The sequence below is a fragment of the Coturnix japonica genome, chromosome Z (genome assembly GCF_001577835.2).
Source record: "Coturnix japonica isolate 7356 chromosome Z, Coturnix japonica 2.1, whole genome shotgun sequence".
NCBI lineage: Eukaryota > Metazoa > Chordata > Aves > Galliformes > Phasianidae > Coturnix > Coturnix japonica.
In genome coordinates, this window is record NC_029547.1 from 50,866,576 (window position 1) to 50,883,184 (window position 16,609).

At 41.0% G+C, this 16,609-nt stretch overlaps 1 protein-coding gene across 1 annotated transcript in view; it reads left to right on the plus strand.

The window, feature by feature from the left end:
* Positions 1-1,264: 1,264 nt before the first annotated feature.
* Positions 1,265-16,609, plus strand: part of PCSK1 (proprotein convertase subtilisin/kexin type 1) — a 29,459-nt gene continuing 14,114 nt past the window's right edge. The window contains exons 1-7 of the mRNA XM_015849709.2: positions 1,265-1,444; positions 2,358-2,462; positions 5,565-5,675; positions 7,805-7,951; positions 8,382-8,458; positions 10,475-10,563; positions 14,523-14,695. Coding sequence (XP_015705195.1) covers positions 1,265-1,444; positions 2,358-2,462; positions 5,565-5,675; positions 7,805-7,951; positions 8,382-8,458; positions 10,475-10,563; positions 14,523-14,695 — 882 coding nt within the window. The remainder of the gene's footprint in view (positions 1,445-2,357; positions 2,463-5,564; positions 5,676-7,804; positions 7,952-8,381; positions 8,459-10,474; positions 10,564-14,522; positions 14,696-16,609) is intronic.

A 16,609-nucleotide genomic window follows, 5' to 3' on the forward strand; every position in this document is an offset into this window, starting at 1 on the left:
TTTGTGTTCTGTGTAGAACAGTACCAGTAAAATTGACGCAGGAAAAAGCCTGCATGGACCCAGAGGTGGTTTGACAGGAAGAGCACACTCAAAGGCAACCTCAGAAACACAGTGCTAAAAGTGGAACAGAGGGATCTATATGGCATCCGTCCAGAAAGGCAAGGAAAATACATTTTTGGCAGTAAGCACTGAGAAAATCTTGTGGTGAATACAATAAATTGAATTGAACAGGAATCACATCCAGTCCCTGGCTTGATTTTGACAGACCCTGGGTTGCTTAGAGTTCTGCAGAACATGCGTGGTGCTGAATGTCAGGATGGTGTAACATAATTTTATGGACATTCTACACTGACATTCAGCGATATCGGTGCTTCGGTGTGCTCACTACGGACACACCCTTCCCTTGAGCCCCACTCGGACTCCCACTCTGTTCTGCTCCATGGGTGCACTGCCCACACTCCTCTCGCATTGTTCACAGCAGAAACACGAGGAGGCTCTCAGTTCGTGCCTGCCCCACCTGCCGGAACGCCAGCCTGTTAAAAATGCCTTGTTTTCACTCGTCTTCGTTTCGCATTTATGTTTTCCATGCTCTTCCTATTCTAAAAGCCAACGAGGAGTTGGGTAGGTGTACCTGCTAAATTACCGCAAGCAGCGTTAAAGCATTCAAACATCCAGTTAAAAAGTTGAATAATAGTTAAATACAGTGAGCAGTCCCATTTCAGAGTGAGGACATTTGTCACCCCACCAGGCTGGGCAGCAGCGCCAATTCACGCCGCATCCCTATGGGAGCTGGACGCAGCGACGCGCATCGCTCAGTCCCGCAGTCCCAGGTCGGGAGCTCCATTCAAACACACGTTCCATTCTCTCTCGGATCGTGCGGGGATTCGAGCGCGGCTCCTCCCGAACCCCCGGGGCCGCTCCGCACCACGGCAACGGGCTCTGCTCCCCCCCACCCCCGCCCCATCCCCCGCGTCCCCGGGGCGTCGCCCCCGCCGCCCGTCCGAACGCCCGCCCCGTGGGGAATCACCACCCCGCTCGGGGGCCAGGTACACTTGACGTCAGGATGGTTGTCGTCGTTTTGACGTGTAAACACTCATTTCCATTCCGGCACCGGAGGGTCTGGGAGCCGCGCAGCCCCGGGCAGCCGCACCGAGCCGAACCGCGCTGAGCTGTGCCGCGCCGCACCGAGCCGCGCCAAGCCCAGCCGAGCCGAGCCGAGCCGGGCAGCTCTCTCCTAGCAACGCCGTCCCGCCGCCCCACAGCCATGGACGGGCTCCGCCGAGCCGGCCGGTGCGCGGCCCTGGCGCTGCTGGCTGCCTGCTGCCTGGCCCGCGGCGGCGGCGCCGAGCGGCAGTTCCTCAACGAGTGGGCGGCCGAGGTCCCGGCGGGCCCCGACGCCGCCAGAGCCATCGCCGACGAGCTGGACTACGACCTCGTGGGGCAGGTAGGGGCGGGCGGCGGGTCAGGGGTCCCCGGAGCTCTGCCCTCCGGACGGTGCCCGCCGAGCTCGGGGATGCTGCGGGCACCGCACCCCCGGCGCGGCGTCCCCGCGTGCTGCTCGGGGGCTCCGGGCGGGACGGGGCTTGGCCCCCCGGCTCCCCGCCCCGCCCTGGGGCGCCGTCGCGGGGCCGCTCTCCCGCAGGCCCTCCCGGCGCTTTTTCGGGATGCCGTGACGTCAGTGTTGTCAGGGATGAGTAACCGCTTTGGGTGACGGCTCCGTCCCTCCTCCGGCCGGGGTCCGGGGCAGCTCGCTCCGAGAGCGCCCCATCGGCGGGTGCCGGCGCGGTGCGGGATCGGGATCCGCACGGAGCTCTCGCACCTGAGCCGCGGGCAGGGACGGCCCTGCGAAGTGCCGCGGGTGGGACTGCTCTCCTGTGGGAGCGCGGCTGTACCTGTCAGTCCGTCAGCCGGTCAGTCTGTCGGTCGGTCGATCTGTCAGTCGGTCCGCCTGCCGGCTGTGCTGTCAGTGTGTCAGTCAGTCAGCGTGTCAGACAGTCATTCAGTGTCTGTCAGCCTGTCAGCCAGTCGGTCTGTCAGTCTGTCTGTCTTACCAGTCATTCAGTCTGTCTGAATGGTCTGAAGGTGCTGGTCACTACTGCACGAGAAGCGCTGCTGTGCTGACTGCTCTGCTACTAATGAATGCAACTTCATTAGTGTAAATGAAACTATTCCCCCATACCTTCTGTGTTAGGTCTGTGATAAGCACTACTTGAATAACGTTTTACTTCAGAGTAACACAACTGAGGGCTGATTCTTTGCCCTTTCAGGCACAAAGCCGTGCTGTTGGTTATGAGTGTGGTATGTGCTGTTTGTAAGGAAACACCTTTCTGGAGCGAAGGTGTGTCTCTGTCTTGCAGATAGGGTCGCTCAAAAATCACTACCTGTTCAGACATAAGAGCCACCCCCGGCGGTCCCGGAGAAGTGCTGTTCACATCACCAAGAGGCTTTCTGATGATGAGAGGGTGAGTATTGCATCCCTTCTTCTCCACTGTCCGCTCTGGCAGTGTACTGCCACTGCCTAATGAGGTCACTGGCAGTCCTTCCTCGCTTTGCAAGACTGATGCATTCAGCATTCAGCTTGTGTTGAATAATACTTAATTATTCTGTCATTAACTGGCAGAGTCTGATCCTCTCAATGCATTTTTTGCAAGTGCTTTCCAGTTGCATATTTCAGATACGCAGCACTGCAGAGGTTTGGAATTTCAGATCTGTTGCTGATGAAAATATGAATGAGGAACCACAGGGTTTAAAGTAAAAAATCCATAGATGCAATCAAGCCATGCCTGTGCAATTGCTATAGAAATTAGGTTTGATTTAATGTGATTGAACACTGGGGGGAAAAAAAAGAGAAGGGAGTTGCTGGGTTTATGGACTGTACCTAAGGCATGCCCCATGGAGCAGGCTGTCCATTTCTCTGTACTTAAGAGAGAAGCTTCCTTGCTTGTTAACATGGTAAGGAAACACAGTGGGTGGCAAATTTAAGGAACAGTGAAGGGTGCTGTCAAACAGTATCAGAAACATATCAGAACGCTGACATTTGAATTTCAGATCAGCTTTATTGCAGCAGTGGTCCAAAATGTCAAGTATCTCCAGTATGAACATTCTGAGTCGTGTAAGGACATATCACTTGAGGGCAAGTAATTGGTTATCGGAGTGAAGTTTTAGGGTGCAAATGTCACTTAGGAGAAAAGATCTTATGAAGATTTAAGGGAGGGTTAGAGGTTGCATATTTGTTTTGTGTGTTCTAGTTCAGAGCTGTCCATTTCCATCTACCTCCTTTCAAATACTGCTATAATGGTTGAAATCTTTGAGGTGAAATCATTCTAACGGGGGGTATTCAAAGCCATAGTTCAGTGTAAGCAGTAAAGTTTGTGTGTTCTGATTCTTACCTGCTGCCTCAAGCAGCTGGAGTTCGGGAAGCATTTTGATTAAAATCTCTCAGACACAGTATTTGGGTGCACTGTGTGGAGCCAGGGGTTGATCTCAATGATCCCTGTTGGTTGCTTCCAGGTTGAGATGTTCTGTCTTTTTTGGGGTTTTATACACTGCTGTAGACTTATACACTCAAAAGTGGCTTCACAGTGCTGCAGGTAATTTGCTAAATTTATTCCAATTTTCCTTTTATTTACCATCTAGTATGCAAATTAGTGATGTGAATGAATGAGGTGCAATTATGTTATTATGTAAGTGTATAAACACAAAGTAATCATGCAGTACTGTGTAGTTATACATGGACCTTTCCTCTGAAGAGCAACAGCCCACTAAAAAGACTTAATTTCATTCTTAAAAAAGGGAGGGAGTGAAAACAATCCTGCTTTTCTTTATGTAGTGCCTTTGTGATTTTTACAGCACATTAAGAGTGAAAGCCGGGGGGCAAAGCTTGCCTCTAACCTGAACATTTATCTGCTATGGGTGTCCCAGTGTTCATGGTAAAGCAGATGATGGCACTGGATGCTTCAAAAGGATACAGTTATATGTTTCCTCCCTGCTTCCAGCAGGGACCTGAATCCCAATCCTTTTCACTGCTTTACATACTGGTGAGTGCCAGGTCTGGTCCACTCTTGCAGTGGATGGATAGCCTGAACCTTGCTCAGCTGCTGAGTGACAAACGTTTGGCTTGTTTGTCAGACATATGTGCTCGGTAGTTCCAGCTCATTTCCCTGAGAGCAGCTGTCCACATCAAAAAACAGCGAGAATGGAAGCTGTCAATTCTTAATTACTGTTGGGTGATGAAGAGACCAAGCTTTGCTGTGGACATGGAGGAGGGACAAAGGTAATTGTTTTAACCTGGGCACAAGTACACACAGCCCTGTGTATCAGTAATGCAGTTTAGGATGCTTACACTTGTGTTGGCATATTCGTCTTCTGTGACTAATGCTGCTTGTTAGGCTTTTTTTTTTTTTCTCTAAATATATAGCAAAGGGAATGGCATTAACTTTCAGTATATGTGCCTGATGTATCTTCTATTTTTAACGTTTTATGCTCTTGTGATGAATTCTCGTTAAATTTTCCTTCACAAAAAAGAAAAAAAAAAAGAGAAAAATATTTAAATCAAATTAGTACATATTTTTATTATGATAGCTTCCAACTCACTCTTGTTATATATGGTGATGTCAGGAGCATAAAGTTATGGGATGACAGCAGGCAAAAATGCTGAAATACATTCAGATGTTTAAAGCAAAAGGTTTAGATTCAAAGCAGTCTCCACCTGAGGCTCACAGCAGGACCCTACCAGTCTCTCAAACACAAGCTTGCTTTGCTTCTTTGGAAATTGGGAAAGCATCACCTCAGTCTGTGTCAGAGTGACTGTCCACATGCTAGCAGTGGGTAACATTTATTCCTATTTCCAAAAGGACCACACAACAGAGATGGGTATCATATTGTTTTGAACTGAATTTAGTAATGCACTGAAAGGAACAAGAGTGAGAAACACTTTTAAAATGTAGCCTTCTGATGTAGAGAATGCTGTGTTCATGTGCAAATGCTACGCAATTCAGTGTAAAGATGCATTAGCAAAACACACTGAAATGTTTTGGCTCTCATTTGCCTTAAGTGGATTTATGCCAGTGGTGAAATTAGTCCCATATTCAGAGTTTACTAACTGGTCACACCTCAAAACACCAATTGGAAGGAGACTTGAAGGTCCAGCTGAGCTGTGGGTAACATCGTAGGCATGACTGCTAGACTAAAGCCTGAGATAATCTTTCATCTTTTCTTTGAACTCCCACTTCTAGTCTATAGTCATTAGAATGAAGACAGGATAAAGAAGCAGGCTGTAGATTTGCTTCTTAAATAACCTTCTCACCATAGTGCACATTTTATATAAAAGCCAGTTTTGTTTGGCATTCACTGGGGCTCAACTGCTAACTTGTACTTATTGATTTTAATTGCATTGCATAGTGATTTCACCATGTCCTCTTCCCTAAAGTACACTGTACTGCATTGCTTTTTTCTTTTTGCATTAGGCATCAGTACATTTCTGTGAGAGGAAAACCCTGATCCTTTAGGCTAAGAAAGTCCCCATGTATATGGCTTACTTCTTGCATCTATGTAAATAACTGCAGGTGTCATGGGCAGAGCAGCAGTATGAAAAGAAGCGAACTAAGCGTGCTGCTGTGACTGACTCGGCAGAGAATCTCTTCAATGATCCTATGTGGAATCAGCAGTGGTATCTGGTAAGAATTTGACTTATTGTGGATTTTAATTGTGCCATCAACTGTACTATTCTGTAAGTAACAGAGGGGTGGATAATAGGGCACAATTTATTAGCTAAAATCTACCTTTTTATAGCTTAAAAATGTATGTCATCAGCATGTAAGAATTCCATTATCATGTCTGAAGCTGGGTGCATGTTCCTTCATTAAAACTGACAGTGTGGAGAGCATACTCCATAAGAAAGCAGAAGCATGCATGCACATGCAACAGGCACCTTGAACCTCTTGGTGTAGGATGTAAGTAGAAGAGATTCGGTGTAGATCACGTGTTCAAAACCTTAAGAAAAAGAAGTTTCCTGACCTCTCTAGCTTGAATATGACAAGTGAGAAATACAGTTAATCACATATTTTGTACAGTTTCTTTTGAGAGTCTGTATTTCCACAAGAAATCTCACTGTACTTTCAGTCTAGATGTCAGTGTTTTCACTCTGAATGGGGATAGGTTAAAAGATGTATAGCAAGAAAGATGTTCAAAGTACAAACACAGCCCAAGTGACTAGAAGTCACTTAATTTATTTTCTTCATTTCAGTTTAGAGAAACCTGACCAAACTCTAGGCTGTTCACACTGTGCTTTGTCCTCTCTTCCCTTTGGACTGGAAAAAGTAAATTATAAAACATATAGCATAAAATAATTCTTTGAAGATTACTGCAGACTTCTTTTCAACATGGAAAATGATTATCTTTAGGAATTTTTCTTTTCTTTGAAGCTGAAAAAGTGTTTGCTTGTTTACCTGCTTTCAATAGGAAGCAGGAGGTATCCAAGATGTCTGTAATGGACAAAAGCAAAAACACACAGAGATAAAAAACTATATATATATATAAAATATAAAAAATAATATATAAAAATTATATATATATTATATACATTATATATGTGTATGTATATATATGTGTGTGTGTGTATATATATATATTTGTGTGTGAGTGTGTGAAAAAAGCAAAGTCCGGCTCTCTAAGAGACCCAGTTCCACTTCCCACTTTCCTGTGGTTTGCACTCCTTTTCCCTCCAGTTTACCTATATGAGAAACAGAAAGCACAATGCTTACTCTTGTTTGCAGTACGCATTGATTTTTTTTTCTGACTAAATGCACCAGTTTCTTCTGAAATGCTATCCTTGCCTTGTAGTAAATTACTTATTATCTGATTAATGACACCAGTTTCTAACTTTCATTCTCTGTGCCTTCAACCAACACGAGGAAAAAATATATTTTTATGGATTCTAAAGAACAAAACTTGAAACCTCAAAAATTCCCTCAATAGCAGCAGTCAGAAAAGGAAGTAAAAAGTGAAAGAATTGCCATGACATCTTTCTTCCTCTGTGCCCCATATTTTGTCCACTATTCTTTTGGAAACAAAGAAATTAAAAACCTGTGATCAACTAATTTAGTATGCACAGGAAAACACAAAGTGCTGGGTTTTATGTCTCTGTTTTTATAGTGTAATAAGTGAAGCTTCAAAACTCGATGTATGTACTGTACATTTAATATTAGAGAGGAAAAATGCCCTGCTTAGGAGATGCTCTTCTGAGAGTACTTCCACTTGCTGTGGAAGGAAAGTTCTAGATGATTCACGCTTCCAGCTGATTTACCACAGGAGCAGTAATGAGGGTAGTAAACAGAAAGTTGTGATTCAGCACAGTTGTTCCTAGCCAAACAACTGCCTTAATTGTTTTAGCCATTAATTATTCTGCTCTGGCTAACTTGAATGTCAAAGGAGAAAACACGTTTGGAGAAAATACAGCTACTCAGTGTCTTCTCATCAGGACTAAAGAACAGTTAGTAGGTCTGCTTATTAACTCAGTTTTCCAAGGTTAATGGCTATGTCTCTACTATTACCATCTTTTTGTTGCATACCTCTAATAAATAGAACATGCTTTTTATTCAGAAGTGGAAGCCTTAGGTGACTGAGGTGCTGTCTTTTGGTGTTATGGGTATTTGAACAAACTCATTTTTGTTTTATTTTTTCAAAGTTTGTACAAAATATACAAATCCAGCCTGAAATGATTTGAGGAACCTTTAGAATGTGTCTTTGAATCTGTGTGCAAGTGGCTGCAAATATTAACGCATTTGTAATCCATTCTGTTCCTCAGCAAGATACAAGAATAACTCCATCTCTTCCCAAACTGGATCTCCATGTTATTCCTGTATGGCAAAAGGGGATTACAGGCAAGGGTGTTGTCATCACAGTATTAGATGATGGCTTGGAGTGGAATCACACTGACATCTACGCCAACTATGTAAGTTTAGGCATTAGATTGCTATGGAGTAAGTTAACTAACTGTAAATTTGATATGCAGACAATCTTGCTGTCTCGCTGTTTGTTCTGCAAGGCAGCTCTTACATTATAGAGAATGAAATGTTTGCCACAGGCATAATTTGGAGCCTGGTCTGTGTCACAGGAAGTTGAATGTTATTTAGCAAAGGTAACTTTTGTTTTTCTCAGTGGATTTAGTTGTGTACATGTTTGTATACAGTGGTTTAATGCTGAATTATTAAAGCTCCATGAAAAAATTATGGAATTGTTAATGTTCATCAAATTCTATGCACTTGAATGCTGTCAGCATGAAACACACCAAATAAATAAATACAGGCTCTAGAACCCATTTTGTTATACATTTAAAACCCTATTTTCTAGTTGTCCCAATAAATTCTGTTTTTTAAATGCAGGATCCAAAGGCAAGTTATGATTTCAATGACAACGACCATGATCCATTTCCTAGATATGACCCAACAAACGAAAACAAGTGAGTAGCCTCCCAGTTGTGTGAAGAGAACAAAACAGTGCAATACTTTCTGTGTTATAACATGCAAATGTGGAAGTATCTGTGACCCCTATTAGAATTATATATGAAAAGAAAATTTGTGCCTTGGAACCAGAGAGTGGTTGAAGGTGGAAGAAATCTCTGAACCAATTTGCTCCAAGTCCTGCTCTATCAGATACCCCTTGAGATAGTTGCCTAGGACTGTGGCCAAAAGGCTTTTTGAGTGCTCCACGGATGGAGATTCTGCAGCCTTTCATCAATTTGTGCTGGTGTTCAGGTAACACTCACAGTAAAAAAGTGTTTCCTAGTACAGAACTTCAGTATTTTCATTCACACTAACATTTTCACAGACACTGGAAATTAAAGCACTTAAGTTTTCACATCATGATTTTCTCCGTATCATAGTATGTGTAAGGTCTGATATACTTCTGTAAGCTGAACAAAACACTTTGTCCATATCCCCTTGTGTTTTTGTAGAATAATATCTACCTAAGCAGATTTTGACTTTCCCTGCCTTGCACTGGGAATATTAAAATGCATCACTTATGAAGGACTCTGTAAGATAATGTTTCTTAGAGGAATCTGCCCAAAAAATCTCATTCCACCTGGTCATTTTTTTGTAGCTTAGTTAATGATTTTGGCATTACCTTCTGGGCTAATAGCATGCATTCTAGCTCAGTGCAGGTGGGCACAGATGCAGTCATGTTTCTGACTTCATGCTCTTGTATTGCTGTGACTCTGAAAAAGGTTATGTTTACTTCCTGGAAAATCTTCCATGTAAAAGGTGTCTGGAAACATTGTAGATTGGTTTTGACCTGAGTGTCTTCCAGGTGATAACATAGGAAGTTTCAAAAGGTTTGAACATAGGCACCAGCCAATTTGTTTCATGGACTTGTGTGTCTTAGAAGGAGTGGAGAATTTCCTTGATCTATCCCTCTGGTACTCAGCAGGACATCACAGCGGATCTGTCACACCTGGGAGTATTCATAGTAGCTCTGTGAAGGTTTTGTCCTTCAGAAGGAGAACAGAGGGGACCTGTTTAAAAGCTTGCGGAAATAATAAGTGAATTTATTAAACCAACTGGGATGCCACTATTCCATGATGATGCAGTGAGAAACCAAAGCACTTGTTCTTTATTGTCTGTCAAACAGTACGATAGCATCCACAACAACATAAATCATGGTGTAGGGAAAAATGCAGTCAATCAGCGGATAAACGTCCAATGAACAAGGCATTTGAAAAACAATATTTCTACTTTACTTCAGCATTATTTAAGAGCAGGAGCACATTATCCTCTTGCTCTGATTACATTATCTCTTATATCTACCTGTATTATCCCTAATCTTTATTAATAAGTAAATGGAACCCAGCCCAGAAGCATTCAAACAGTTATTTGAATATCAATCTGTAGTATTAAATAATGAAACTCTTCTGCAAATACGTTTACCTGAAGATTTTCTGTATCAATTAATAAAGAACTGCCTATGGAAAAAAACAAAAAAAAACCAAAACAAAAACATAGTATGTACATAGTTACAAGAAAAAATTAGCAGTGGTGAAGATACTTTAAAGGCTAACTTTCTTAAATCCTAAATAAAGACAGTCCTTAGGAAAAGAATATCTAAAAGTGTGGTTAAAAAAGTCTCACTCATGTTTTGTTCTGAAAAAAATTAACATCATAGCACCATAATTTTACACTACTGTTATGCTCTACTAAAATAACGGTAACTAATAGGTCAGTGAGTCTTAGATTGGTTATTTGTCACCTTGTCGTGATGATTATTTGACAATTAAATACGTAAAATTATACTGACTGAAGTCTATGGAAAACAGATATTTTTGTCTAATATGAATATAACTCCAAAGCTATTAAATAGCTACATTAAATTCAGTTCAAGACACCCACCACATCAAGAAAGTTACTGATGACTTTTTGTACAAGTTACGTGGAAGTGTCTAGGTTATGAGAGGTCATTTACTCTTGCTATATTTATCCAGGCATGGAACACGGTGTGCAGGAGAAATTGCCATGCAAGCCAACAATAGAAAATGTGGAGTTGGAGTAGCCTACAATTCTAAAGTTGGAGGTAAGAAACCAAGAATAGTTAGATGTCTGATGTAGATGGAAACCAGGAAGCATCACTCTTGCAGTTATAGGCTACAGGACAGAGTGAAACTGTTTCTTAAATTCCAGCATATTTTCTGCATTCTGCTTTTCACTTTGGTATAGGTAGATCACGTAATATGTAGAAAGAAAACAGTAACAAGAAAATAATAATATGGATGGTAAAAACAACCCAGAGAAAAGACTGTATCTTTAGCAGAATGATGGATCCACTTCTTGCAGCCAGTTATCTTGGGAGAAGTTGCCATGGGGGAGAAGGATTTGAGCAGAACAGACGAAAATATATCCAAATTTATCCTTTGCTTACAGCGCATTATTTCTATCTACACAGTTATGTTCAAAAAAGTCATGTCAGTCCAGATACTCATAGTGCTGTGATTAATATCATAAATTAATTTTGAAAATAGATATTTATGCTTGTCCATCATTATTTTCATTTTTTGAAGAGGTGATTAAAAGTTCAATCCATTAGTCATTTATGAGCTAGTTATAATCAAAGTATCAATGGTAAATGGTTATTTAGCACAGAGGAAGATACTTGTTACAGTCCTGGTTTTTCCATTACTCAATTTTTCCTTTTAAACAAAGGGATGCTAAGTGGCAATTGACACCTTCAACCGCCATTCCCACCATTTTAGTCTTATGTTCATAGGTTCCCATTTACTCTACTGAGCTGTCACAAATGTCAGCTTTGCAGTCTACCTTTGCCACAGTGCATTATGCTGTCATGCTCTGTTTAAATAAAATATCTCACTCACACGATGAGGATGCCAGATTTTCAAAGCAAGACAAAATGGATGAAGCTGCAGTGATATCTGAACTCCTGCTGTGCCACTATTTTAAGTTACTTGCATCTACACAGAAGGTTTTTTCACAGTTTTCATTTGCAAATGCATATTAGGGAAAGCAGTCTAGCACTCCAAATCCAAAAAATCTACTTGTGCCTGGACAAGGAAGGAGAAAATTAAGGAAGCTGAAATGAATTGTAAGCTGGTATGTATGACTACCCTGATTATGCAAGGGATGTAACAAAAACTCGTTCAAAGAGCAATAGAAGATAGGAGGAGTCTTCAAAGGATTAGCTAAATTTGGAATCTGCTCTGGCTGGTCACTGGAAGGCTTTTTTTGAAATGAGAGCTATGCAGGATTTATTTCTTTACAGGATTTTATTTTATTTTTTTTCTTTTTAAGTGCATAAATGGTGCATTTAATGCTTGTGTTGGACAGGAGTTCAGCAAGGCTTCTTTTAGCAGTTATTTCATTGTACCACTTGCCATGCTGCATGCATTCAGTGATTCAGAGCCACTGCATTGTCTCTGAAAGTCAGGGATATATGCTTCAGAGAAAGAGACTGACACTTGGAGTATGTTGCTCTCTGATAGTCCACAGCAGAGACTGCTTTAACCTTGTCTTAATGATACTAACTAAAAATACCAACTAAAAATCTTGTCTGTTCTAATTTGTCATGTTAATTTCTGGCCCTGTTCTGAAATCTGCACAAGCTTTTTCAAGATCTTGTGTCTGTTAAACCCACGGGCTTTTCTGTGTATGGCATGAAGCAAGTGCTTACTAATGTCATTTTTAAAAATGAAAACTTTCATTTTCTTTTAACACGAACCTCTTTCTTTGAATAGAGCTGAGTAATGTGTGTGTATTTGGAGTAAAGCAGGGTTTATATATCTTCATGCACATCTAACCATCACACCACGCTACAGTATTTCTCTGGCGCTACCATAGAAATCAAATGATGAAGAAGCTTCATTTTACAAAGGACTGGGCTGAGAGTTCCAACATAGTGATATGTTGCTAAAAATAGCCTTCTGCCATGCAAATGTGTCTATGTCTCTGAAATTACCTTGGGCTTTGCCTGCTTTTCAATTTGTGGGACTGATGATGAGAGAAGGCACGCGGAAGAATGTATGCAAGAGCAGATCACTGGAATCTGCTTAAGGAAATATTACTGCAGTCAAATCTCTGGGTTGGCTTAAACATGCAGCATTTCTGGAGATTATAAAGACAAGGCAATGATTTATTTATTTTTTCTTGAGCCTTTTTTATCGGTGTGTTATCAGTGATCTTGTTTTATTCCTTGCTACATTATTTATCAGCTCAGTTGGCTTGGTCTTGTTTGGGAATTATCTGTATACTATTCTCTGCATTCCCACTATCTCATGATGTGTTACAACTCAGTGCCCAAAGCTTTCAGTCATTTTCACACAGGCAGATATTTTCTCACAGCACACTGCTATGACTGAATCTCACAATTCTAAGCCACCTGAAATAGGAGTGTTCAAAGCATTACAAGCTTAAACTTCTGGAGGGTAAGTGGTATTTTTAGAATCTGAGACATAGGATATACCTTGATTCTTTTCTCAGCTTTATGTGTGACAGTGGTATCAGTGGTGGAGCAAATTAACTCCTTTGTCATTTTTTGCCACTCATTAATATGAAATGACCATAGAATCATTTGAGTTGGAAAGAAGCATAAAGCCCACCCAGCCCCAACTGCATGCCATGGGCAGGGCTGCCATCCACCAGCTCAGGCTGCTCAGGGCTCCATCCAGCCTGGCCTTGAGCATCTTCAGGGATGGGGCACCACAGCTTCTCTGGGCAGCTGTGCCAGAGCCTCACTGCCCTCTGTGTAAAGAATTCCCTCCTCACATCTAACCTAAATATTTCCTCTTTTAGTTTAAAATAATTCCCTCTTGTCCTATCACAACCAGAATGTGTAAAAAGTCGTTATCCCTCCTGTTTGTAAGTCCCCCTTGTAAACATTATTAAATAATAAAGCTCAGATTTCTCACAAATGATTTTAGGAGTTTTAGGGTTCAGCTGTTTGCGCATTTTTTAATGCTTAGTAGTGAAGAGGAAGAATGAGACACACAGATGCAAGAGGAAGAATTTCTTTTTTCTTTTTCATTTTTCTAGAATAGTCACATTCTTCTTGACGTGTTTTGGAAAAATTCCCATTTAGTGGAAAATACTAGAAAATGAATAAACAGAATTCTATAGTACTCATGCTGCTGTAATATAAGCTTGGCAGGTTTGGGAGAATATTTATTCCTTGAAAATGGGCTGAGTCCTGACTCCTGTAGCTCGTTTATTGCTGCTGTTGCTGGGAGAGGTATACCACAGTGGGAAGGTTGCCAGGCTGCTGCTGTTTCTGTCCTCATCCAGCCCTGGATGGTGGCAGCAATCCTATTGCAGGTCTAGAGTTTGCAGAGCAAGAGATCCAGTGCAGATGAGCCACTGTCTGCTGCTGAATTTTAAGTACCGCTGATCTCAAGCTTGCTCTGAAGATTAGATCATGCAGTTCCTAATAAAATGTTAATGGCTAGATATCGCTATTCTCTCTGGATTGCTCACAGTGGGAAAAAATGTAGCAGTAAAACAGCAATGAGATTTTTTTTGTCATAAAGAATGAAGAACTGGTGAAATAGAATCACAAAGACAGCACAAGCTTAATAGAGTGGACTGAGTGTATCAGTCATCAAAGTCATAATTAACTCTTAAAAAAACCTGTGTAGTTTTAATGATAAAATAGCCATTTCAGGAAAATGCAGATTTTGTAAGAAAAGAATTAAGTCAAAGAAGCTCAATGTAATAGCAAGAAAACAGGTACACTAATATTTTCTTCTTGTCTTTCTGCAAGAAGAGAGAAAGATGTCAGGTGCAATCAAGTTGTTGCACCTGTTTTAGTTGTTGTTTGTTTGTTAATTTTCAATGTGTATAGAGAACCCTGAGCTCTGTATAAAGTGTAAGTATGCTGTTTTACACTGACCTGGTTATTATTTAGATGAATAGTAATAGGCTATGGCACAGTAGTGGTGCAGTAGTTTTAGATTAATTTTGCTGGTCGGGTAACAAAGGGGAAGAGGAGAACAGGAAGTAAATACAATCTGCTTGTTTTTCTGTGTTAAGGTATACGCATGCTGGATGGAATAGTCACCGATGCTATTGAAGCCAGTTCAATTGGTTTCAATCCGGAGCACGTGGATATCTACAGTGCAAGCTGGGGCCCGAATGATGATGGTAAAACTGTTGAGGGACCTGGGAGACTGGCACAGAAAGCTTTTGAGTATGGAATAGAGCAGGTATGATACTTAAAATACAATAAAATATGTCAGAGGACAGAGTTTTAAAATGGTTTGTCTCAGGCTGAAGATGAAAATGATTTGTGCTCTATTCACATAACTGAAAAGGAGAACAGAAATTTTAATAGTCCTGGTCAGAAATTACCAGCTAGAACATGACTTTCAAAAAGGTGCCATTAGAGCCTTCTTAAGCTTGTTTTAGATGTTATTCTCCACAGATAAGCTTTCTTCTTCCATCCTTACTTCTGCTGCCTTTATCTCACCCTACCCCCACCCTTCTCTGCCGCTTGTTTTGCACTGAACAGTAATTGGATTTCTTCACTGAAAGCCTATAAAAATTTAATACAAAATTTCTGCTTCATGAATATTTTGCTGTATGAAATACTGATGCATTTTAGCGCTCTGTAGATGGGTTTGTATTGTGTTAGTTGCATTAGCTTAGAAATAAATGCATATCACGTTCCAATTAAAGTGACGATAGTAAAAACGCATAATGAAGAGTAATGGAAACAGTGGTTTTACAAGTTGGTGTCTTTTTTTTTGCTATGCTTTTTTGATCTCATTGGATGATAAGTGGGATACTAACAGAGCTACTGGGAATCTATCAAAAAACTGCTCTTGCTCTTGCCAGTGAGGTGAAAAGATATCTAAAGGTGGACAGGCACTAATATAGAAAGGAAATGTGAATCAGAGTCAAGAAAGGAGGAAAATGGAGAATGAATGGACAGGAGCAGAGCAAAAGAGGATACTGGAAACAAAGCAGACAGGAAAGAAGAAAAAAGGCAAGTCTGACAAGTGATGCGCTCTGAGGGAAGAGTGGATGTTGAAGAATGGGTTTACGATAACGAGCATCTCAGTCCAGATGTGCAAGGCAAGAAAAGAGGGATAGCAAAAAGCAGTAGTTAGGGAACCAGTGTTCAGTGGTTCTACTTGGAAAAAAACAGGTTATTCGGTAAAGAATATACATTTTCTTTTTTTTTTTTTTTTTTTTTTTTTTTTTTTCCCCAACTTGTTTTGTTTAATGAGGGGATCAAATTTACTCATTAATTTGTCAGGCTTCTTCTGGCAAGGATCTGAATGTTCTCCATTCCCCATCAAGTCACATAGAGATGAGGCTGCCAACAAGTTAAGTTTAATCCCTGACTCTTTTATTGCTGGCCCAGTAAAGCACTTAGGCATGTGCATAGCCATAAGCATCTGTGAGCTGTTAGGAGCACTCCAACAGAAATAAAACACCTGTTTACATATATAATTGCCTTTCTGGACTGCAGCCTTGATTCTCAAAACAAAATATTATCTCATTTTATGTAACTGATGTCGGTTGTCCTGCATATTTTGTATCAAAAAGAATGTGGCTTTTTGTTTTGTTTTGTTTTCTTTATTTTTAATTTTTAAGTGCTGCAAATGTCACTCAGTTCTTGCTTGAATCTCATCTTAGTGGGGAGGTATTTCAAGTGTATTTATATTCCAGTGAATATAAATACATTAATAAAGAATAAAGCATGAACTTTAGCTCCTCATATGAAATGTATTTTCTCTTCTGGAGGACTGTCGCAGCATAAGACTAATTAAATAGCTGGTGTATACTTTCTCTGTGATAGCTGTGACGGTTCACATGCTGCTGCAGCACTCTGTTGTCAGCTGTCAGGATCAGTTGTTAGCTGATGGTACCTTATTACACACTGAAGGCCCAAGCAGCGAGTGAGAGCAACTACATCCTGAGTTTGCTGGTGCTGGTTCATGGATTTGTAAGAGAAGGGAGTGTTTTCAGCCAGATGTTCTTACTGGTTTTCTGTTTTTCAGCAAGTGAGTGCTAACAATGAAAGACTTCATTATAAACTAAACTAAACTAAACTAAACTAAACTAAACTAAACTAAACTAAACTAAACTAAACTAAACTAAAATAAAATAAA